Here is a 14,020-nt window from a genome sequence, read left to right as displayed (position 1 = left end):
CTTAAAACCCTTTTCCTTTGTCTTGTCTCTTCTCTACACATTTACTGTTCTTTGTTAAAATGCTACATAAGCCCAAGTTCTAACCACCCGTATGAGTTATTCATCACTGAGTTTCTCTCCTACATGTGAGCTCATTGCCCATTAATAAACTGTTTATTTTTCTCTCGTTAATCTGCCTTTTCAGTCTAATTCACAGGGCCTCAGCCAAAGAACCTAGAAGGGCAGAGGAAAAAGTTTTCAACTTTAGCTTATTGGACACTTCATCTTAGTCATGATTTATTAACCTGGTAACTGCAACTCATTTGAGATAATAAAACAATTCCCTTAGTAGAGGCAGATACCCTAGGAAATTAGTAAAATTTATGTTTCAAGGAGCATTGTCCCTTGTATTACCCCTTCTAAGACCCTGGGGCTCATTTTGAATTCAAAATTTTATATTTCTTTACATTAGGAAGGATCCCCACCCCCGAATTGCATAAGCTTCAAGCCCCACAAAGCCGGGATATGCCCCTAGAGGCTTCTATAGCAGGCTAAAAAATGCAGACATTGTCCCAAATGCAGGATCATGTACGGATGTCAGGCAGGACAGTGATGTGTCCATATTTGCATTTTAGAAAGATTACTCTGGGAACAATGTAGACAAAGTGTGAAAGAGGACCAGGTCTGCTGGGAAAACAGAAGGAAGCTGTCATTGTATTTCAAGCAAGAATAAAGACCTTTTTCCTTTTTATTTTGTGAAAGGACTTCATGTTCCTTTTGAAAGAGCAAGATCCTCTGGGGCATTTCTAATTTTACATATAAAAGCTCTGGCTTCCCATTTCAGAAGTATTATTCTTCCTCCAAGAAGCTGAGGAGATTCAAACCTTTTGCAGTATAACAATCTTTCCTTGCCTTCAGAAAGTAAAATATGGAATTTCCATACTCAACAGTGTTAGACTACTAGCATAAGTAAGTAACTTAACAGCAACAGTTTGTTTTAAAATTACCTGTCAGTTTAAAAATGGAAAATATAACAGATTTTCAGAGACCTTTTTAACCCAATAAGAGATTCAAATAGAGTATATGCTATATCCCTGGATGATAAACTTAATATTACAAAAAATATCCTAAGAGTACATATTTTAACATTGAATATATTTTAGAGTTCATCTGGAAGAAGAAGAATATATCATAGTCAAGAAGACTGAGAGAACTAGAGGTGGGTTGTTCTACCTGAGAGAAAATCTTATTTTAAGGCCACAAAAACAAAAACAGTTTTTCTTCACAGGCATGAGAATAAGCAAGGAAAAGTCTGTTCAAAGTTTGAAGTCTGAAAATGGACCAAGTATAAACCTTTCACATTAATAGGGTAAGAATGGGCTGGTAGAGGTCTAGCCATTTTTTTCAGAGCTCTCTGGGAAACCAGCAACTTCTGCTCTATGTGGGAGCTGTGGGGAAGGTCTCCCCTTCCTCCTGAGGGCTTAGACAATCACACAGTCTATGTACCATAACAATTGTCTACTCTTTCCCAGAAGGTTACTGTGACAAATCCATACTCTGCCTTGGGGTACTGCAGAGAAGGAAGAAAAGTTTTATACAGAGTTTATGAGTATTCCTCTGAACTCGGTAGCTACAATTTTTCAAAATGTATATTGGGCATGCAGATCAAGCACAAAGACATACTGAAAATAAGTTGTTAGAAAGTCAAAAACATTTTTAGTTTATGCTCTTGATTCAGGACTACATTGGGGTGAGTTCTTTGGAATGCACTTAAACACTTTCCAATTCGAATTCTTAGTGTATGGGACATAGGTGCATGTTCTTCTCCAGATTCTGGAAATACCTGACTCTAAATGGCAGACCCCTTGCTAAAGTTCCTAGGTAAAGAGAGTCAGCTCATACACCCCTGCACCCTTAAGCAAAAGGCTAAAGGGCACTGCCCCCCCCCCCCATACTAGACACAAAGGAGAGGACCCATCACCTTTGTTCTGAAGTTTGGCTCTCCAAGCAAGAGATCTACCTCAATTATATGAATTCTCCTACCAATTTCCCCTAAAACTTTGAAACCCTTCAGAGCATAGGAGAAAAATGGGACTCCAGAGAGAGAAAGTATCACAGGCCATGGGGGGTACAGAGGAGGCACAACCAACTGTCTTGTGGAAGGGGTACGAGAAAAGAAAAGCCTTCTTCCAAAATACACTATACTCTTCTATATCCTAGGTTGCACTTGCCAGTTTACACATGTATGCCATGCTAGAGTATGAGCTATCTGAGCACAGAGAGCAGGCTCATCAGTCTTTGTATCACCATGCCCAAGCATAGTGCCTAACGCATTATACGTACTCAAATATTTGCTGCGAAAAAAAATTTAGAAAACACTCTGGCTGTCAAAAGCAAAATACTGATCTCTGGATCTACTAGTTTGGGCTTTCACCTTCACACCTTCAGAAAGAAAGAAAAAAATTCTCTCATCAAAATCTCACTAGATGCAAAGGCAGAATGGATTACTTTTCTATTCATGAAGCAAAATATGTAGGTATGGAGTAGGAAATCATCTCCACTAAATAGCTAGGAATAAAAATAAGGTGTTTGGGGCCTCCCTGGTGGTGCAGTGGTTGAGAGTCCGCCTGCCGATGCAGGGGACGCGGGTTCGTGCCCCAGTCTGGGAAGATCCCACATGCCGCGGAGAGGCTGGGCCCGTGAGCCATGGCCGCTGAGCCCGTGTGTCTGGAAACGGGAGAGGCCACAGCAGTGAGAGGCCCACGTACCGCAAAAAATAATAATAATAATAAAAATAAGGTGTTTGGATTTAATGTTTGATTACCATGTACTGGTTTGAGCAATGGGTTCCAAAACCTCAGGACAAGGTGCCAATAACCATTTGAAAAACAGGCCATCAGAAAGCCTGGTGTACTGTGTATTGCAATGCAAAGTGTGGCATCTAGCAGATTTTGCTTTTATTAGGTTCTAGGGACCCCCATTAAGAAAGATTTTATGACATTTACTATTTACTCTCCATCTTGAATTTAATTTTTCCTTGAGGGAAAAAATGCTGTCCCATAAATAAACTGAAATTCATCTCAATCTAGACCTTAAAGAATAAACCTATTTCTACTTAACCTTTAAAACTCTGAAAAATCAGATCAATCTTTCTTGTTAGTATCCAGTATGTGTCAAATTAAGTGTTACTAACGTATATGATGGAATAGAACTCTTTATCAAGAAACTAGAATGAGTGTTTCAATATTCGCAGAATTACCTATTTTGCCATCTGACAGTATATACTACAGCTGATCAATCTTTAGCAGACTCCTTAAAAAAAAGGCTTAAGACCGTCTTCACTACTTCAGAACCACATAAGAAATTCAGAAGTGTTGCATTTTAATGTCAGCTGTTGTAGTAAAAGTTGCCAGTGCCTGCCCAGATCCCTTTTCACCAGGCTGATATATGCATTCCCCAGTTGCTATGAATATTGGGGTCTCACTGTTCACAGCTGCATCCTTTTCCAGAAAATTACCCTCGACAATAGAGGCCACCTCACCCAGAGGTGTCTGGGACAGCCCACAGCCAATGACCCAGGGAGACAAGGGTATAAAGACCAGCCATTTTGCCCCACAGTGGGGCATCTTATGGTGCCATTCATGCCCCAGAGAACATATCATGGTGCCTATTACTATGTTCTGTTGAATCTCCTTCCGAATAGCTATCATTTTCTCACCATTCTAATTGTTTCTCATCCCAGTTCAGGAATCTCTCACCTGACTATTTGAATTGCCTTCTGAATCAATGTTCATCTTCCCATAGTCCCTTCTCTACAATATTGTCAGAACACTCTAAGATGCAGATTTAATCATCTTCCACTTCCCCTCCCACAACACACGTGCCTCTACTTGAAATCCTTCAATAACCATCCCCATCACCTACACAGAGGCAGTAAATGGAACTCAGTTCACCCATGCACTTTGTTTCTCCTCCAAGAAAATGAGACCATGGAGCAAAGAAAAGCCTTGATATACATATAATACAATGCAACTTGATGGCATTTATCTACCTTGAGAGCCAAAGTTAGCTGAAACAGTTAACTATAATCTTGGAGGTGTTAGAAGACTTCCATTTAGTAGAGAAGAACTAAATGACGAAGTAAATCCAGGGGGATGGGTTACAAAACCACTCACTTCCCTTTCTAAGTTAGGGAGTTTATTACAGCAAGTTAGGACTGAGTGTGTCCTACTGGTGTTTTGGGCAGTAACCTCCTGGACCTCTGGCCCAGGAATCTCTTGGTATATTGGACGGGAAATTTCACAGGTTAAGGTTGGGATGATGATTAGCTCTTAAGTGGGTAACTAATGATGAAAGTCAAACCTACAGTAGTATAATTATGTTAAAGAATAATGTGTGCCTATTTGATACTTAAGTATCTAACGTTTGAAAGTTTTGCCTGTTAGAGAAACAGACTGACTTGTGATTCCCATTTATAATACACAGTCGAGTAACTGATTTAGACTTTTGGTTTTACATTAAAATCTACCTTTACAACCAGCAATGGAATATTTCATAGAACTTATTTCCCTCATCTCTCACTTTTTACTTTTAGAGTCAGGAGATTTTATAGTATCTGGAATAGTTTGTCAGATAATATTAAAACAATATAATAAGCTTATGAACAGTTTAAAACCTCTATAGGAATTTAAGTTGTAAATCCTCTCATTAAACTCCACTGTAACAAATTTACTATATTTACAAATTGAATAAGATTTGAATATCAAAATAAAAGAATAAGGTTTCTCATTTTGAACTTCAATGCATTAATAAATCAAATACATTTAACAACTGAAGTAGCCCCTCAAATAGTATTTTCTGGGTTAGAAAGGTCACCCTCAAAGTCATTAGGATCTCACAGTGACATACAAATCCAAATTCAGATCCTTGCAAAATCATAAAACATCGCAAAATTGAGCTGAATTCCTGCATGACAAAAATGTCCCCTCCTTGAGATGGTTCATGAGTTTTCTAGGTCACCACAGTCCCTCCCCATACCACATACACACATCGCTCAGTCACTCATTTACCTTTACATTCCTGGTCTTTACATAGGCATTAGCTATTTCAACCCATGTCTCTAGAGCAGTGGTTCTCAACCAGTGGGGATATTGTCACCCAGGGGCCAGCGGGCAATGTCTAGAGACATCTTTGGCTGTTACAAGTATGGGTGGGTGCTACTGGCATCTAGTGGGTAGAGGCCAGGGATGCTGTTAAAATCCTACAGTGCACAGCATAGCCCCCAGCAACAAAGAATTATCTAGCCTAAAATGTCAATAGTGCTAAGGCCAAGAAATCCTGACCTAGAAGAATGCATCTAAAACCCTCGGCACAGAGGCCTCACAGTGATCTATCATCTTTGTGTATCCTGGAAACTAGTCCATTGACATTAAATAGGTCACAAGTATCTCCTTTCTTCATGGTTTATAGAGTCCTCATTTGTATTTAATTTCTTAAATTTTGATGAGTTTCTCTTTTCTTTAAAATGTGTTATTTCCTTCAAGAAATCCTTCCTTACACTGAGATTAAAGATACTCTATTTTGCTTCCTTCTAACCATCCTACAAGTATTTCACATTTATGTCTTCAATCCATATGGAATTTATGTGCTGGAATTCAGAGATGTAATTTTGTTTCCATATGGATAACCCATAGCATCAACAGCATTTTTTGAAGAGTTCATCTTTCTCCACTAGTTGGTAACACCAACTTTGTCATATACTGAGTTTCCATGTAAACTCTTACCTGTTTCCAGGCTATTTTCTATTTATTCCTGTGATGCCATTATTTTAAGTTATACTTTTATTAGGGAACTTATTACCTGATATGATTCCTTTCTCTTGCTTCTTTAAATTTACTCTTACATGAATTCAGTGTAGGCCCTCTTGGAATTTTACTTGAAATTGTACTGAGTTTACGGATTAGGTAAAGATAACTGACTTTTCTCGTTGATGAATATTGTATCCCTGTTTGGATTTTCCATGACTTTAACAATTTCTCTGTAATCATAATGATAGACTTATTCCTGGGTGCTATATATGGTTTGTTTATGAGGTTTTTGGTTTTTACATAATTTTTCTTTAGTTTGGATCTTATATATGGCAAACTTGCTGAACTGTCTTAATAGTTTGTCTGTAGATTCTCTTGGATTTTTCACTTAATCATATTACCTGTAACAGTTTTTTTCTTCTGCAATACCTACTAATTTTTTTGTCTCATTGTACTGGCTCTGATCTCTAGCACAGTTTTGAAGAGTGGATGTCTTCACTTCGTTCTTAACTTTAAAAGGCTTTGCCTCTAATGCTTCACATTTAAACATGTTTTTCTTTCTAGATTTGTGGCCAATACTTTCTATCAGGTTAAGGAAATTTTATTCAGTTAGTGGTTTTCTAAGTTTTTAATATGCCAAATGGGTGGTACTAGACCATTTATAACACAAAGCAGCTTTGTTCTTTAAGTCTGCCCAGTCTTCCTGGAGGACTTCTTATATTAGGAGATGCAGCTGGAAAGCCTTCCTCCATCTTTGAACGTGCCTCCTTTTCACCCCTAGCCTTGCTCAGCATCTTTCAGGGAAATCTAGCTTAATCACTTTTGATTGGGATGCTCTTTAGTTTTCAGAGATTAACCCATTCACAGAAATATCATAAGGGCCTTAAAAACTACCTCCTATCATTTCACAATAGTTTGCACGAGATAAAAGAGTTAGAAGCCCCGCTATCAATTGTGGTCAACACATAGAGCCAGGGATAAATCTTTAAGATTCTTGAAAGTATACACATGCCTCAACATTCCATTCTCTTCAAGCTCTTATTTAACTCCTTAGTCAACCAGTGAGCAAGTCCTGCCAAAATACTAACACAACTGTACCCCAAAACTCCTGGGTGGCTGAGGAAGCTGGAAGAGGATTTGAGTGTGTACTCTCACACACGTGAAGGAAACTACCTCCATCAGGCAAAAGACCTCTTGAAGTGTTAAACTGTTATGGGTAAACAAAAATTCAGCAAAAATAATCCCTAGGTCTTATAAAAATAAAATGACATTTCAGTGTTCTTTCCCATCTTTTCTTTCTGTGAGAAAATATGCAGTGTTGAACAGTTGGTTTTTCCTTTCATTTTTTTCTGTGCCAGTTACTGGGGGACAGTTTATATTTTAATTTCATCTTTTCTTCTTCACACAATTAACGGGGAAAATAATTATTCATACTGGCTTCAAGCCAGGCTGCATCAGTATTGTACCTGGGAAGGAAATAGGAAGGCTCTGGGAAAGGTTTTTTCTCCCCCCAATCAAAATACATATGTTGTGGGAGGATTTCTCATCAGCCAAAAAACAATGTTTGACTATTTCATTCTGAGTGTTATATATAACTTTCTGAAAATGTCAGAATATCTTATGTAGGCAGCCTGATTTCAAGTGAACATCTCCTTGGTTATAATCAATTTACCTGTCAAGTCTGACACTGTTCTGAGAGTCATCTAAAAAGCCACAGGTTACTTGTTGATTAATCAAGGACCTCAAAGCATATAACTGAGCTTATACTTTTTTTTTTCCAATCCTAAAAAGTTATGCATCTATCTTGTTCTCTGAAAGTTATACAGACATACCACAGTACCCTTTACCACAGGTATGGTGGTTGCTGTTGGTATGTATGGGGGAGAAACACTGTTTTAAGGAGGCAAAGAAAAACAACAATTCGGCAGTGGTGCGGAATCAAATCCAAATTTCCCACTCGTTTTTATTAAAAGCAGCTGTTAATGACCTGCAGTAGGCAAACGATGGCATTTATGTAAAAAAATGTTCAGTGGTCTTCCCCTTTGGGTTATTTTCTACATAAATCAGTCATTTTACATATTCCTTTTCCTTGGTAAATAGAAAAAGGTATTTGCCTTTCTGGTTTTTCACTTTGATCCTTTATTAGTATCAAAAGCAAGTTAGGTCTAGACTGATATTAAAATGAGAAGTGCTCTTCTGCCCATTTTTCTAACAAAAAGATACTACAAATAAATTTTAAACTTCAGTTCTGTCAAAAAATGGGCCTCTTCTATGTTCTCTAGTAGCAGATACAGGAGATCAGAGATCAAAAATCACATAAATAGGGCCTCCCTGGTGGCGCAGTGGTTAAGAGTCCGCCTGCCGATGCAGGGGATACGGGTTCGTGCCCCGGTCTGGGAGGATCCCATATGCCGCGGAGCGGCTGGGCCCGTGAGCCATGGCCGCTGGGCCTGCGCATCTCCGCAACAGGAGAGGCCACAACAGTGAGAGGCCCACATACCGCAAAAAGAAAAAAAAAAAAAAAAAAAAAAAAAAATTCACATAAATACAAACATACATTCAACCTCTTGCCATACGTTTTCTTCTCCCAGGAAACCTCCAGCATCCACCACTTACCTCATTTTTTATGTAGCTGGTAGGAAATCTGCTTGATACACAAACTCTTTTTGACAACTGTAAAGCTATGGTCAATTACGCCCTTTCTTGTATTTTCCAGGTCAACAGCTGCACAGTACAGTAGTTAACACTCTGTCTTTAGCCACACTTAAGAGTTATAGCGCAGGGAAATTCCTTTCAAGATTATCTCCTTTATTTTGTTGATTTTTAACAAGGAACCCCCAAACTTTATACTACGTGTAATGGGCTTGAAACAGATTAAGCAGCAGGATGTGAGTTTAGAGTTCTTATTTCTGAGGTAGAACAAATCCTTCCTCATGCCTCCTTTCTGCTTATCCTCAGCCTTTCTTCTTCCCCACCCCCTCCCAACCAACAACTTTTCCCAGCCCTGGAGTAACAGCGGAGAATTACAATACTTCAAATCTTACAATATATTGTTAAACACAGCATTCCCGACTGAGAGAAAGATTAATGAAAATTCTCGTTGGAAAGCTCCTGAGGTAAGGGGAAACCTTTGATATCGACTATCTTTACAACTGTGAAAAACTTTCAGTTTTGAAAAGAAAAGTAAAAAACATACCAGCAGGCTAGCGTAGCCTTCAATACTGCACGTCTCCCTTTACTCTTTTTAACTGCTACCAGCTGACTCACACTCCGACTCAGGGGCCCTTGGCAACCAACGGCCCAAGCCCCCTAAAGCCTGCTAAGGACCACCAGGAGCGCACAGCAGAAACGCCCGCGGACCCTCCTCGGTGTTTAAATTGCAGCGGGAGGAAGCGTGGCCTAACGTGAGTAGGAGAACGCCACGCCCCCACGGCGCGGAGCTGTCTCACAGCCACCATCTCCCTAGAGGCGGGGAAGGGGCGGGGGCCACACGTGACGTCATCCAGGGAGCCTGCCCTGGTTGGAGGGAATTTAGAAGAGACTAGGTGGGAAGGAGGCGGAGTCTAGTTTCCCTGGTGATGGGTTGCCCGGCGGTCGCCTGGTAACCGGCCGCGGAGGTCCTGGCTGTGCCAGCGCAGGCCGCGGAGGTCTGTGGGCCGGAGCTGACGCTGGACTCTTTCTGTCTGTTCCGCGATGGCAGCGGCAGTGGTCACGCCGTCGGGTTTAGAGGATGGGGTGTCTCGGTCCCGCGGCGAAGGGGCAGGGGATGTGGTCGTGGAACGGGGCCCCGGCGCGGCCTACCACATGTTCGTGGTGATGGAGGACCTGGTGGAGAAGCTGAAGTTGCTCCGCTATGAGGAGGATCTCCTCCGGAAAAACAACCTGAAGCCCCCGTCCAGGTGGGTGCCCTCGTCCCCCGAGCGCCTGGATACCGGCTGGGCTCTGGGGAGATGCCTTCCTCCGGCCTTCGGGGGAACGCCAAGCGCGAGTTAGCGAGCATTTGCCTCCGTCTTCCTACGCAGGAAAGGGCACTTCACCCCAAACTTGGCGACGGAGGGCCGTACTACTCACGGAGCTTAGACTAAGTATTTTTGTAGGGAGAGTAAAGTTTTGGAACTACAGATAGGATTGGAAGACAGCTTGCCTAGAGCACACACGCAGCTCCATAAAACACATTTTTTTTCGGATTATAAACGTAATAAAACAACCTCATAGAAAACTCAGAAAACACAAGAAAATGTGTAAAAATAGTACTGCAGTCACTCATAATCTCATCCCGAAAGATGAATGCCATTATCAATTTAGATCTATCTCTAGTTTTTGTTTTCCTCCTTGAGAGCCTGTCCCTGCAACTTGTAACTGTGGGTACCTAGACCTTGCTGAGCACTTTGTATGCAGTTAATAAACTTGTTCACTAATTGCTTTGGTTTAAAAGACTTCTGCCTTTGCAGTAACAGTATTCTCGGAAACTGAGAAGTGAAAAAGACAAATGAAGTGACAATTACTGGAATTGTCTCTCTCTCATAGAACCCAAAGGCCTGCCCTGTTCTGGTGGGGAATAAGTCCATCATCCTGAAGCCACTGGCATTAGTTACTGAAGATAGTGGACAGCCAGCACTTTCTCTTCCAGTCAGTGTAGCTTAGTGATAGCCTCATAAATAAGTTTTATAGCTTTCCTTCACATTAGTACTTACTTAATTTTTTGTGTTTATTTTAGATCAAGAATTTGTAATACTTTCTCTTAAAGGCTACAGCTAGTCTCAAATAATTTCCCTTGACAGTTTGGATCTCATTTCTTGCTCTCTTCCAATAACCCACATTAGAAGATATGTAGGCTTCATGTAAACTGCCCATATTGCTAAGCCAGTCCATAATCGGAGAAAAGTTAGAGGAAGAATCATTGTTGCTTGATTCATGATAGAAATTGTAGGATTGGAAGTTATTACTTAAATGAATAGGATAATATAAACAACCAACATCTTCTATGTTAATAAAAATGTGTTTTTTTTTTCTCCAAGTATATTTTTCAAACTAAAAGAAAGGCCTTAAGGTTCTATTGATATAATCCTATACTATTTCCTCAGGAGTTCAGCAGGGTACTTTGAGTCATGGATTTGCATGGAAATATCCTAGTTTAATGGTTCTCAAAGTGCAGTCAACAGACCAGCAGAATCAGTATCACCTGGGAACTTATTAGAAGTGCAGTCCCACAGGCCCTTTCCCTGGTCTAGTGTATCAGAAATCCTAGGGGTGGGGCCCAGAAGTCTGTTTTAACAAGCCTTCCAGGTGATTCTGATGCCTGCTAAAGTTTGAGAACCACTGTCCTAGGTCTACAGTATTTATCATTATCTATTCCTCTGTCTTGGAGTTGTTATCAGCTGATACGGAAAAGATGAGTTGTTAGTAGTGGGTGAACACACCTACCTGGAAGGACTTCATGGCCTTTTTTTCTTCCCAGCTTTCTGTTATCTTTCAGAACATTTGCACTTACCCTGCAGGAAAAGTTTTGGAAACAGGAAGGAGTAGACGGCTGATTCTTATGAAAAATAGTTATAATATCTATAAATCCAAATGTAAACACAATAGTGATAGCTACACATAAAAGCAAAGTGAGATCTTTGATCAAACTGACAAATGCTGTGCTAGCAGGTTTTATTCCTGATATGTTTAGGCACAAATCATGTTGACCCTCATAGGGCTATTTTTAGTAGGCTGGGGATTTAACCTAAAGCCAACAAATGTTTGTTAGACTGGGGATGTGATACAAACGCAGTGGTTCTTACTCCTGGCTGCACCTTAGAACCACCTAGGAAGCTTTTGAAACATGCCCATACTGGGGCTTCACTCCCAGAAGTTCTGATTTAATCTGCGAGGGAAGAAGCAATTTTTAGTAAGGTATCAATAGTTTGACAAGCTCCTCAAGTGATTCAGTATGCAGCCAAGATGAGAACAACTGTTTAACCTAGAGGATAGGTTAGAATCAGTAAGCAAAGATAACAGTGACATTGTAAAAAATGTAAAAATGCATAGTGAATAATCATTAAGGTCTTTTAAACTCTGAGCATCTCTTAATTCCAAATGACCATTTTCTGGAAGTACTCTCTTCTTCATTATTCCTGACACATAAATGATTTTGGCCAAAGTTCTACATGCTCGGTTTTTTGTGTCCAGTAGTAATTACCCTTATCCTGTTGATTAAAAACTTTAATGTGGGTGTTGTGGTTTACTAGAAACTTCAAAGAGTGAATTATCAATGTGTTTTGTTGTTAAAGACATTTGGAGAAAAAATCCTTTGGCAATTGTGGATTTAGCTCCTTTAGCTACTATGGACTTGTTTGAACTATTTCATATTCTGCCCTCCCCCCTTCTTTTGAAACAGACACTATTTTGCACTGCCTACCAATCCTGGGGAACAGTTCTACATGTTTTGCACTCTTGCTGCTTGGTTGATTAATAAAGCAGGACACCCCTTTGAGCAGCCTCAAGAATATGATGACCCTAATGCAACAATCTCTAACATATTATCTGAACTTCGATCATTCGTAAGTGTAAACAACTCTCTTCTTTCTGCATGTTCTCAAGTTAGGACATTTTTAATATTGGTAATACAGCCACATAAATGCTAGCCTTTTAGAAGAATTCTCTTTGAATAACTATATATACACACGTGCATATATATGTGTATATATGTATATATATATCTAGATTTATTTTTCAGGTAAAATCGTCTCAGAATGGTTGATATTATAACATTAATGCCACTTCTAAACATATTTAATGTGCACACATTATAGCCCAAAGTAATAATATTTTTCTTAATCTTGATATGTCTTGGAGATAAATTTATGGATACTTAGTTCTCCTTCTAAAAAATGACTAAAAACTAGGAAGCTGGAACACTGTATTTTGAAAAGGAACTTTGATTTAATAGACCATGATAGCAGTTGTACTTTTCTGACTTTTCCTGGGGACAAGCAGTAAGAATTTTTGGCGCACATGTTATTGATTTTTGACAAGTGAATCACTTCATCCTTGTTTAATGATATGATACCAACCTAGTGGTTATACTGAATTTTCACCCTAACAAGATCGGTGATTTATTCTGCTGTCATGAGGTTATTGCCTTTTAATTTGATACTTTTGACAGTAAAACATCTTCATTTTCCTTTAGTATTTCTGTACCAATGGATTAAAAAAAAAAAAGACTAAAGAGATGGATTTCTAAGAAGCAATGTAATTAGTTATTTTAAATCATATTTGAAGAATAGAGAAGTGATACATTTATTCAACAGTACTTTGCTTAAAATATTTTGACATTTGCAATATAAATAACAAGTTATACCCAGTTTATCTTTTGTATTTCAGGGGAGAACTGCAGATTTTCCTCCTTCAAAATTAAAATCGGGTTATGGAGAGCATGTATGCTACGTTCTTGACTGTTTAGCCGAAGAAGCATTAAAATATATTGGTTTCACTTGGAAAAGGTAAAAATTACCCAACCTGGCAACAGTAATTTTATGTGCATAGCTTTTTGTTCTAAGGGTTCAGAGCTATTTAATTGAACTGATAGGAAGTATTTCTTCTTGACTGTTCTAAACTGAAAATGCCACACTTAATTAGAAAAGTTAGTATAGACAAAATTGGAATATCTGGTATCTTCAAAACCAGTTCTGATATTGTGTCCCTTCCCAGTTCAGATATATAATCATTAAGGATTTAACTGTAACTGTATATCCTGGTCAATTTAGGAAATTTTTTAAAAGTTTCTTTGCATATATTTATTTATACAACCAAAGATAGTATATACATGGGGGTAAATGATAGCTACAGATTTAAGGAAAAAAATGGAAATTAATATAGTATTTTAAGTGGGATTTTCTCCTTTGTTTATAGTGACTGGGCAAGAATAATACTGAAGAAGCCACCTGACACTCTGTTAGACATTGTTCATTGCTTCTTTCTCTGACCTGTGATGTGTTTATATTTCTGTTGTTGTATCTATACCATGGTATTAAAGTCATTTGTTTACATGTCTGACTTTCTTGCTAGAAATTATGAAATCTTTGTATGTACTCTATGGCAGTTAACATAGCATTTGATATATCATAGATGCTCAATAAATGTTGACCACATGGATAAGGGAATAAAATATTAAGAAACTGTCAATTTGTATAGGTTATAATTAGAAAATATATAAATTTGGTCCTTTGGAGATTGGGATTATTGATAGGTTA

The 14,020-nt window shown here is 38.9% G+C and overlaps 2 protein-coding genes across 2 annotated transcripts in view; one reads left to right on the top strand and one right to left on the bottom strand.

Annotated features, from left to right (window-relative positions):
- Positions 1-9,158, bottom strand: part of HHLA2 (HHLA2 member of B7 family) — a 152,254-nt gene extending 143,096 nt beyond the window's left edge. Inside the window, exon 1 of the mRNA XM_060099827.1 lies at positions 8,983-9,158. The gene's annotated coding sequence lies outside the window, so the exon portion shown is untranslated. The remainder of the gene's footprint in view (positions 1-8,982) is intronic.
- Positions 9,159-9,369: 211 nt separating this feature from the next.
- The window catches only part of IFT57 (intraflagellar transport 57), a 60,330-nt gene continuing 55,679 nt past the window's right edge, over positions 9,370-14,020 (top strand). Inside the window, exons 1-3 of the mRNA XM_060098760.1 lie at positions 9,370-9,685; positions 12,166-12,328; positions 13,152-13,270. Of these exons, the coding sequence (XP_059954743.1) occupies positions 9,480-9,685; positions 12,166-12,328; positions 13,152-13,270 (488 nt within the window). The 5' untranslated portion in view covers positions 9,370-9,479. The remainder of the gene's footprint in view (positions 9,686-12,165; positions 12,329-13,151; positions 13,271-14,020) is intronic.

The sequence above is a fragment of the Mesoplodon densirostris genome, chromosome 5 (assembly GCF_025265405.1).
Source record: "Mesoplodon densirostris isolate mMesDen1 chromosome 5, mMesDen1 primary haplotype, whole genome shotgun sequence".
In the NCBI taxonomy this organism is placed as follows: domain Eukaryota; kingdom Metazoa; phylum Chordata; class Mammalia; order Artiodactyla; family Ziphiidae; genus Mesoplodon; species Mesoplodon densirostris.
This window is presented reverse-complemented; position numbering and strand designations above follow the sequence as displayed.